Raw genomic sequence first — 11,909 nt, 5'->3', positions numbered from 1 at the left:
AGAATTTGATAAATTTAATAGAATTTGCTTACAAAAATAATTATTTTGAAGGTGAAGGTGAAGGTACGTTTTATAGACAGAGAGATGGTATCAGTATGGGGTCAAAGATGGGGCCAAAATTAGCTGAATTGGTCATGATTGATATCAATAAACAAATTAGTGAAATTAGGGGCATAAAGTTAATAATGAGATATGTAGATGACTATCTGATAGTATATAATAGAAACTTGACTAATAAAGAAACCATATATAATTCAATAAATAATATAGACAGAGATAAACAGTTTGATGTTGAAGAGGAAATGAATAAGAAAATTAATTATTTAGATATTACCATAGTTAACAACCCTAAAAAATTTGATTTTATAACTTATAAAAAATCATCTAACGTTAACAAAACTATCAATTACCATTCATATATCCCTGATTACATTAAAAAGAATTCTTACCTTATTGAATTAAAAAACACATATACAAGAATATCTGATAATTATAATATAAATATTAAACTCAAAAAGTTGGAAACAAAATTCATAATGAACGATTATCCGAAATTCATTCTTACAAAATGGAAAACATATTATTTAAAGAATAGGTACAATACTAAGTTTAAAGCTGACAAAACATATAAAAGGTTGCTATATATTAAAAATATCTTTGAGCATTGTAAGAAAAGTATTAATAATTATAATATTTGTTTGGCCCCATCTTTGACCAATAAAATTTCACAAGATTATTTGTATTGGGTTGTTCGGAAAGTTCGTAGCGATTTTTAAGAGAAATAAAAGAAATTGTTTTAATACTAAAAATATACTTTTATTCCATTATGTATGCGCCATTGTTCTTAATGACGTGTTGCCATCTATGGGGCAGCTTCATGATACCCTCTTCGTAGAACTTTCCAGTTTTTTCCGCGAAAAACTGATCCACGTGGTTTTTGCAAGCTTCCAAAGTATCAAAGTTTTTATCATGAAGGGAATTTTGTAGAGAACGGAACAAATGGTAGTCCGACGGGGCAAGGTCGGGTGAGTAAGGGGGGTGGGGTAAAACATCCCAGCCTAGTTCCAATAATTTTTGGCGTGTTCGTAAAGACGTGTGAGGTCTGGCATTATCTTGGTGAAACACAATGCCTTTTCTATTGGCCAGTTCCGGACGTTTTTCTTTAATTGCCATGTTCAGCTTATCCAATTGGGAACAATACTTATCAGAATCAATTGTTTGATTCTGTGGAAGCAGCTCATAGTACAGGATTCCTTTCCAATCCCACCAGACAGTGAGCATGACCTTCTTTGGATGAAGACCGGCCTTTGGAGTTTTTAATGGTGATTCATTTTTCTTACCCCACGATCGTTTTCGGCTGATGTTGTTATAAATGATCCACTTTTCATCACCTGTCACTAAACGCTTCAGAAAAGGGTCATTTTCATTTCGTTTTTCAAGAGAATCACAAATGGAGATGCGATCCAGTAAGTTTTTTTCCGTTAAGTCGTGAGGTATCCAAATGTCATAACGATTCACGTATCCGAGCTTCTTTAGATGTTGAAATACAGTACTGTTTGATGACTTCACTATGTCTGCAATCTCTCGAGTTGTGTAATGAGGGTTTTCATCCAATAATGCTTTGATTTGGTCCTCTTCAATAACAGGAGGTCTTCCTGAGCGAGGAGCATCTTCAAGGCTGAAATTACCCGTTTTAAATTTTGCAAACCACTTTCGAACAGTTGATTCTGATACAGCACTCCCACCATAAACATCACATATCTTTTTTGCTGTTTGTGCAGCATTTTTGCGTTTACGAAAAAAGAAAAGAAACAAGTGTCGATAATGCACGTTGTTCGCATCCATTTTTGCAATGAGCCAAATTAAACGCTATTTGAATAATCTTAACGGTTTTTTTGTAACGGACGCGTCTCAAGGTCATTTATCGTAATATTCATTGGTTTGTACAATTCTAATCATTTTTGCGTCAATCGGTGTCTCAACTGTCGGCTATCAAAAATCGCTACGAACTTTCCGAACAACCCAATAGATATGATAATAAAAGTAGTAATAATAAGTTAGATCCTTTAAAAAAAGCTGGTGTTGTATATAAACTTGAATGTAATTGTCATAATCCGTGTGTATATATTGGTGAAACCGGGCGAGTGTTAGAAGTAAGAGTCAAAGAACACGAAGCTGCCATCCGACTCAAGTACAGTAATTCCCCGTGGTTTAACCACACTAATAATAATAATTGTAACATTAATCGAAATAATATAAAAATTTTGCATATTGAAAAAGACATGTATAAAAGAAAATTCAAAGAACATATAGAAATAAGAAATCAAAAAAATAATAATTTAATTAATAATTCGAAAGGGGTGGAAATTGATTACTGCTGGTACAATCTAATAGATGGTGCTAAAATAAATTAATAAGTAATAAGAAGTCGTCATGTGATTACTATTGTAAAAGAATTCAATGAAGTATACATGAACTAATAGTGTTGTTAATTTGTTAAGTAATTTATGCTTTGGGAATGCACCTATACATTTGTTGGCCAGCTTATTTAATTATTTGATGTTTTTAGAGTGTTTATTATACATCTGTGGTGAAAACAATTTTAATCTGTGAGTATAAGTGTTGTTTGCAATTTTTATTTAAATTAGCCATATATCAATAAGATGTATACAACAAAAAAATTGTAATTTTAGGATACCAGTCAATGTGAGGAAGGTTTGCCCTCCCACCCATATAAATATTGTTGTAATTTTCACCAACGTATATTGTAAGTTCTTTCTTTTTTTTAAACTTGTTGTTGTTATACATTGATGTCGTGTTCTAAAAAAACTTTTTTGGTTTAGCACTGAAGAGGGGTTGGAATACATTAGACCAACCCGAAATGCATATGATGTAATTCTAAACAAAATCAATTTGCCAATGATATTGCTGTGAGATTGGTCTACCAATAATTTTTGGATTACAGAGACTAAAATCATAATAATATCTACATATACAGCAAAAGATTTATATATTAAAGAATAGATATAATTGTTGAAGATAATTTTGTATTTAAGAATTATTTAATATTAACATTCTTATTTGCTATTTTTTTATTTTTTGTCTGTTTTATTTATGTATTTTAGCTTCAGAAGCAGCGTTTGGAAGAAGCTCGTAGAGTTCGGGATGACGAAATAAGGGAATTAGAAACACTACAGCGTCGTAATCCAAAACAGGAAGAAAGATTACGAACTCTTCGCTTAGAACAAGAATTTCAGAGACGTGCTGAAGAATTGCATGGAGATGAAGAAGAAGAGGAGGATGAGGTAGGAAATGTTTACATAAATTTTAATTAAATATGAGATACTTCTTAAATCGACTAAATATCATATATATCAGTACTTTTTCATTTTGGTTAAAAAAATCTATATGCTGCAATAAATTAGTAATATTTAAATTTATAGGAGCTTCTTGATCGTGCTGAAAACAGGGAAAGAATGTTGAAAGTACAAGAAGATTTAGAGAGAGCAAGGCAACGACGATTAGAATGGGAACAAGAACAACATCAGAAACAATCAGTTCTTTCACCTCAAGAAGAATGGAAACGTCGCCAATTAGATAAACAACATAGTCAAATAGAAGTAAATTTAATTATTTTTTAAAGTTAAATTCTATATACTAATATTATGGTTAATCTGCCAAAATTAATGTTTTTTACATTACATACACATTTTATTTAATAAAAAAATTTATTATCTTTGTATTTAGTATATTTATCTTTTTGTAAACATATTCTTTCATTTTATATTCCATAATATTACTTTTTAGTATATTAATACAAAATGGCTAAAAATAATGGGAAATGTAGTGACTATTTCTTGATCCATTGCTATTGTCAGTTATAAGGTATTCTTCCTCTTTGGCCTTAGTCTCGCTTAACAGTGGGGTTGGCACATCTGGCTGGATTTTATTTTGAATCTTTATTTTGCCCGATCATGGGGCTGGTCAGGGTGTAGGCCCACAGTACGCAGGTCATGGTGTAGTGTGTCTAGCCAACGCTGCCTTTGGCGGGACCCAGGTACCTCCAAATGTAGGTCCATGTGGATGATGGAATTGGCATCAGTGTGGAGCACATGGCCATAGAGGTGCAAGCAACACTCACACACTTTCTCGCTGATCTCAGCAATGCCATACCGGGCTCTGATGTGAACATTGGGTACTTGATTGAGTCTGGTAAGGCCACTCATACAATGCAACATCCTAGTATCCAGAGTAGTAAGTCAGCAGTTGACAACCTTAATAGTTGGCCTACACCCAGCACCATACAGTGCGACAAGCCAGACAATGGTTTGATAAATCTTTGACTTGAGTTGGTCCTTGATGCGTCGGTCACATAGCACACTTTGTTATTGAGCGCCACTTCAGCCAGGCGGCATTGATGCGTGCAACCACTTCGTGGTATCACTGTCGGACCAAGATATTTAAAGTGCTCAGCTCAGGGAAGGCCGACGCCATCGACAGTGATTGTGCCTTGCTCAGTTGTGTCTGTTGTTAAGTACTCATCTTCCTCAGGTTCAGTTGGAGGTCATGTTGTGCAAGGTCGTGCTATACGAGATGGTGCTGCCTCCGTCTCGTATGGCACAACCTTTGTGTTGACGACAGAGTGTAGGTCGTGTCGTCGAACTAAGACATAGTTGATCTGCAACTTTGTCTCCACTGTAGAAAGTAGGCCATTGCGACAGTCGTTTCTTCAACCAGGTGTTGGTGAGGACAAGATCATGGGGATCAGCATTGTCACTGCGTCGACCAAAGCCCCTGCCACCATGACAATTGACAATGGCTTCCATCAGTAGTCTCACCAACGTGGCCATTGAAGTCGCCACCGACAATGATGTAATCTGTATCTGGCATGTCTTGTATCTGGTTGTTGAGCAGCTGCCAGAATGCATCCTTCTCGGATTCTGGTCACTCAGTTTGCGGTGCATAAGTGGTAAAAGCATGGATAATCCAGTGCAGTGTTACAATGACAATCTTCATAAGACGGTCATCATATCAGTGGACCGACTGAACAGCATTACGAATTCACTCTGAGATGGCAATGCCTATGCCATTGTGGGTGCAAGGGCTGCCAAAGTAGATCAGCTTGTAGCCATATTCCCTCCACTCTTGCTCCATGTTGCAGGCCTTTTGCCCGCTCCATCTGGTTTCCTGTAGTGTGCAATGTCAATGCATTGCCTCCACAAGGCTGCTGCAAGAAACTCGTGCCTTGCATATATCGTACCAACATTGAGCGTTGCCACTCTAATCTGTTCAATATTTTTCCCTCCTCATATTTTGCATTGTTGTTGTTTTCGGGTTTTCTGGACTAGCTTGCTTGTGTCTGGATGCCATCCCTGTGTCTGGAACCCTTGCAAATTTTTCGGCTGGGCCGGGTCATACCCTGCCATGTTGACTATGGTGTACGCCCTAGCATTACCTATATCCCGTTGATTCAAATTTAGATCCATGTGGGGTTAATGATGAATTATTTACTACACCTTCTGGCTGGCCTGTTGTAGGGCCTGTCATCCAGGAGGCGGCCTGTGCTCAGCTCACCCCGCTAGCACAGGGAGTCTCCAGGGGCACCACGAGGAGGAATGGACACTACCCCCCATCAGTCATAAGATATTAATAAAGTATTAATAGATATTGCTATGATATTTAAGAAATAAGAGAGTCAGTACACCAAAATAGGAATCTTTAAAATATTTACTTATTGATATAATCATTTTTAAATATAAATGATTTCATTTTATTCTCTTTCATTTAATTCATATTTGATTGATTCAGTCAGATTTACAGCTGCTATTATAACCTACTTTATGATACCATTCATAACACATTTAGCATTAGATATTAATATGCTTTCTTACAGGAAAGTTTATTATAACAAATCATAATTAATTTATAAAGAAAACTACCAGGTAGGCCCGGTGTTGCTTGGGCAAAAGTAATGATAGCAAAGATTGAGATTATTACATTATAGTCACAAAAGAAAAAGAGTAATTTCATCAACAAACTAAGTATTTCTAAAGAAAAGTCGAATTTGAAAACCGAATGTTGTAATATTGTTCGATTTTCATTGAATGTTCTAAAGAAGAAAGGTCAAGAAAAACCAAACTAATCTGTTTAAATTTGAAAATCGAATGTGTTCTAACATATTACTCTTTTTCTTTTTCTTTTTTTTCCAGAGCCCGTAAATCTTGCACGTCGCTTTCTCTTGTTCTCCATTGTTACTTAACACTTCCGTTGTTACTTCACACTATCATTGTTACTTAACACTTTGGTACTTAAATTTGGTACCCTAACTGTGTACCAAATTTCAACTTTCAACTCCTAACCGTTTTAGCGAAAATTAAGATTATTACATTATAGTCAACCTTACCCGTTTTCACAGAATGCAAGAATTGGGTCCCCCTGTTTCCAGACTAATTAGAGAATTTTTAGATGGGTCTAAAAATATGTTTGATTTCCCACAAAAACGAAAAAACTGCATCTGCGTCTTGCAAGTCACTTTCTCTTAACAATTCCATTGTTATGTAACACTTCCATTGTTGATGGAAGTGTTAAGCCTTAATCCTGTCCCTCTCCCCCGTGGGGAGGAATTTCGAAAAATTCCTTCTTAGTGTGCGTCCTCGTGACAGACCCTAACTGTGTACCAAATTTCAACTTTCAACTCCTAACCGTTTGGGCTCTGCACTGATTATTATTATTATTATCAACTCGTCTCGATTATATATATATATATATATATATATTATATGATCTTTATTTCAAATATAACAGTTTTGTTAAATTTTACTGTACCAATTTTATACTAAAAGTATAGCTGTCTTTTGATCATATTTTAATATTAAAACCCTATTTAATATTTTCAAATAGACAACATTGAATTGACTATCATGTAAAGACGTAGACAATGATTTGTTCTTGACCAGCTAATTTTGTATGGAAATCTTAACATTTGATTTCTTAACTCGGATATTATTAAATATTACAACTTTAATAGATTTAAAGAAGTCAAAAATCTTTATTTGATTAACATTTCTCAGATTCTCAGATCTCATATTCAGTTCTTTTTCAGAATACATGTCTTAACTTCTGTAGTTTTAAAAATTGAATAATAATTATTACAATATTGTAAATCAATGTTTTTAAATTGTGGTTACAGCTTTCTTGTAAATAAACAAATTTTACAAAATTTATTATAATGCACTTAGTTACTTGAAAAGGCTAGATCAAAAATAATGAAAGTTTTTCATATTTCATAATACTTGAAAGTTTCTGTATAATTATTGAGAATGTACCAACAGGTATTTTCAATTTGTTATTTATATTTATATTCTACGTGGTTATAATAAATATATAATTTAATTATGTTATTGAAAATACAATTTAAAATTAAAAGTTAATATTATTTAAATTTTAGGAACAAGAAGGCAGGTTAAAGCAGTTAAGATTAGAAGAAGTAAATAGGAAGAAAGAACTTGAAGCAGCAAAGGAAGTTGAAGAGCAGCTATTAAGAGAAGCTAGGAGAAGACAGGTAAATATGACTTTCCTTTATGGAAAAAAAATCATGCACATACAAGTATATGTGCCTGTATATGGAAAACAAAAAAAGTTTTTTTTACAAGTTATATAATTTAAATGTAAAAAATTCAAATTAATTTTGAAATCCATGAATTCATAAGTCTTAGTAACTCAAGGCTGAATTAGCAAGTTATCGTATAAATAAGTGGTAGGAAAAAGAAGCAAAATTTTTTTTAATAAAGTTTTATGTATAATTTGTATATAATATATATATATAAATGAGGTATTCTAAGTGTTTAAATTAAAATTTTCAGAGTTAAATCTTAAGACTACTTCATAAAGTTTTTTCTTGATAAGTTGTTGTTGTCTTGTTTTAGTGTATCTGTTGATGCACTTTAGATGTCTCCGTAATTCGCTGCACTGCATAATTGAATTTATAATTTTTAAATTTAATTTCTATATAAATGTTTTTTCTTAAAAATGCTAGGTCAATTAAAAAAGACCCTATTAATTTATACTTATTGTGGAATGATTTTTACGATCTTTACATGCCTAAACAACGGATACATCTCACTCACATGATAATTTGCATATTATTGAATCTTTAGGTTTCAATTCTATCTTGACATTTCAAACTGCTCAACACAGTGGAGGAATTCTTGTTGCATTTCCCAATCATTTGTGAATACATAAAATTTATGAATATTGTGACTATTTTAGTCATTAGAATTAACTGTTTTTGGTGTTACATAGGGTATGTTCGTTAAGTCGAACGAGTTAAACGCGTTAGTAACGAATCGTTCGAAAAGTAGTAGTCTCGCTCAGTGCGCATGCTCCGCAGTGATGACGTATCGAATGAAACTCTAACAAAGCTCACGAAGGAAAGAGTTAGTTTACTTCGTTAAGAAAATGGCGCCCGACGATATCGATGTTTCTAGATCTACTTGAGTGTTTAAATTGTGAATTAAAAGGTGAAATGATTGAAATAACTGTCCATCCGAAGCAACCTAAGAAAAATATTTTGGATAAGGCTGCGCTAGCAACATTCGTATCTTTGATTTTAGAAACAGCCATTTAGTTATAACGAATTGTTCGAAAAGTCTAACGAAACAAGAATAACGATGACGTCATTCTCGTTTAACTCGTTTGACTTAACGAACGTACCATAATAACAGTTTATACCCCATGTCCTAAGCATTTTGTTATTTTTACTTTTCTTTGAGTGATTTCTCTTTTTCTTTCAACCCATAAGGGATTATGAGGGGTGTTTTTTTTTTTTTTTTTTTTTTTTTTGTGGTGATATTAATCTTACTAATATCTCTGATATTATTTGTTTTCTTCATAAACCAATTTGGATGGAGTTGAAAATTACTTCCTTAATAACAATTTTACTTTTTTAATTATAAAGAATTCGTAAAAATTCCTTTTTGGATTTGGTTTTTTCTTCCCACTCTTTACATTCTTTAATTACAACTAATCTGTTTTCAGGTTTTCCCTCTGACTGCCAAGCTATTCAAATAATTGTTCATAAAGATCTTGATCCTCTTACACATCAAAGTAGTTTTATTAAAATTTGTATCTGGTCAACCATAAACTGGTGTCAGCTATCAGTTTATCTTAGCTCTTGTAACTGGTCCTTTATTTTTTTTGTCCTTCCTGAAATATCAAACAGAAATTATATGATACTTTTTTTGTTTCTTTGGAGAAATATCTACCATATAAATGCATTAATACAGCTAGTGAAAAATGGCACATGAAATTTTTGAAAAGATTACAAAATCATACTAAGACTTTTGTATTTCTCAATTACTTCCTGTTTATATCCAGCTCAACATTCAGGTTTAAACCATCATTCCATGACAAGTAACCTCTTTGGAACACAGCACTAATTTTATCAAATATTGAGCTTAAACTTCCTACGTATGTAATATACATTGACATTGCTAAGGCTTTTAATTCTGTTAGACCTATTGGATAAATTAGCTTTTGAATTTGAAATTGATAATAAAATTTTAATCTGGATGAATCATTTTTTGTAAGATGTTCTGGATGAATCAAAAACTACATAGTAAATGAAGTTGTTTATAATATAAAATAACTTTATTTTCAATCACTAATTCATTTTAGATGTATCATAATTGATTTCTACACCTGTACATTGATTTTATGTATATTCATAAAATTTTATTAAAAATTATATTTTTTATATTTAATTAGGATGAAGAACATCGAGCACAGCGAACTACACAGCAACAACAAAGATTTAGTCCTCATGCAGCTCCACCACCATATAATAATCAGACTGCTATTAATGCTCAACCTAGGATTGATATGACATTAAATAACCAACAAGACATTCCACCTCCTTTACCGACTTCTCCTCCTCCTCTCGAAACAGAATACAGTAATCATTATAATCAAAATACTTTGATGCACGAAGTAGCCTACTCCCAGTATGGACATCCTCACCCTTCGGGTTCCCAAAGGCTTGATACTCTATTAATGACATCTTCGAAACCCCAACCAACTCAAACAAATTCTGTATACAGTGACAAATCTTTGGGTCCCCCTCCAGCTCCTCCAGAACGCAAATCATCTTACGAAGTCACAAATCACATGACTTCGAGTAATAGTCGTGTTGTTGGTACCTCTTCGTTACGCAACGGCGATAGCAGTAATCATTCTCATCAGCCAAAGAAAGTTTCGTTTCACGATTCGCAGTTGGAAACAGAAATGACTTACGACGCTAACGGTAATCACGATTTACAAGAGAATTCTGTACAGAATGTAATGTGTAATCAGATGCAGTCAAATTATACAATGAATTCAAATTCTCAATCGTATACACTTCAAGATATAGACGAGGTATTGGCAACACCACACAATTCCCAAAATTTGAATACATACAGTGCTGGAAGTACGCCCGGTGTCATTGGAGCTCAAGAAATATATCGTGATCCAAGGCAGCGCATTGAGGCCGAGCGACTGCAGCACCATTTCGAATACGGTAAGAGCACAGGGCCAGAAAAACTTACTTTTCGAGAAAAGATGAAAATGTTTGCCATGGAAACGGGAGAAGCAGAAACGCCAAAGGACAAGGTAAAAATATCTCGAGCTCAGAGAGACATCGAAACAAATATGAACGGAAATACATGAACGATATTTAAATTATATAAATAATTGTCAATCTACTTATTGCTGGTTTGCATTTTTTTGTAAAAATCAGCTGCTAGATAAACATTATCAAATATGTACAGATTCTCTGTAGAAAACTGTGCATTTTTAATGAACAACAACATTTTTATATTTTTGAGATAATCTCATTTTTCATTCAAATAGAATTACATCAGTACATATCCATTTTTAAAGTTATTATGTCAACATTGAAAAACATCCAATTATAATTCCATGAAATCATACAATTTAATGGAAAAGATCACTTATCTGAAGAATAAAATTTGTACACTTGTGAATTAAAAATCAGAACTATGTCTGTTCTCAAAAAAATAAAATTTTACTTCTTTTTTGTTTTTAACTTTGAGCTCTTGGAGTTCTGTTAATATTAAATCTTGAAATAATTCCAGAAAGATAACTGTAGGAGATACAGAGTGCAATCATACTAAGCCAAGTAAAGAGACTATTAGGAAGAAATCCCTAAGTTGCCATCGGAATTCAGACCAGAAACTTCACATATTAGATTTTGTACAGGAACGAATAACGCATCTAAAAAATATGGAAAAGCGGAGCTCGTGTGCCTTAACGGACATTTGCGACCAATGCTTCTGTGTTATAACGGCATCCGTCCATCGAGGAAACGTCGGAGAAAATTTCTTCCAGAATCATTTGTAAACAGTACTCTTTTTCCTCCTGCTAAATAATTAACATGCTTTTTTTCAAAATTATATTGGCAGCTTTTTGAAATATATCACTTTTATACATATACATAAAAAATCATTGGTACAATTATAAAAAATGAATTATGAAACTATTACCAATGAAAATCCCAAATTTCTATAAACATGTATATTTAATAAAAGATTTGTAGACATTGAGTTTTTTGTGTTAATTTTTTTCATTATTATAATATAATTGTTTCAAAATTTTTTAAAAAAAACTTTATTAAATAACTCATTAAAATAAGTCTCAATAAAATATCAAATAAGTTGATTTAGGATTAATATGGCAATGGCCAAACATCTAAATTTGACCTAAAAATTCATAAAATTTCAAAATGACTTAGGATCAAATATTTAAGTATATTTAAAATTTAACATCAGTAATAATTTGCTATAGTTCTAATTTTTAATAATAAAAATATCATTAGTCAATTTGATAAAAGCATTTCTCAGTCTAAGCTTTGA

At 32.7% G+C, this 11,909-nt stretch overlaps 1 protein-coding gene across 1 annotated transcript; it reads left to right on the top strand.

The window, feature by feature from the left end:
* Window positions 1–3,125: 3,125 nt before the first annotated feature.
* LOC136977835 (afadin-like) lies at window positions 3,126–11,600 on the top strand (the record flags this gene model as incomplete). Its single annotated transcript, XM_067273421.1, is given in 4 exon segments — window positions 3,126–3,305; window positions 3,444–3,620; window positions 7,448–7,561; window positions 9,766–11,600. Coding segments are annotated over 4 exon segments (1,410 nt in total), but the record flags the coding sequence as incomplete, so codon positions are not given.
* Between the last annotated feature and the right edge of the window lie 309 nt (window positions 11,601–11,909).

Source organism: Centruroides vittatus, unplaced genomic scaffold (assembly GCF_030686945.1).
Source record: "Centruroides vittatus isolate TY-2023 unplaced genomic scaffold, ASM3068694v2 contig_476, whole genome shotgun sequence".
Classification (NCBI taxonomy): Eukaryota; Metazoa; Arthropoda; class Arachnida; order Scorpiones; family Buthidae; genus Centruroides; species Centruroides vittatus.
This window is presented reverse-complemented; position numbering and strand designations above follow the sequence as displayed.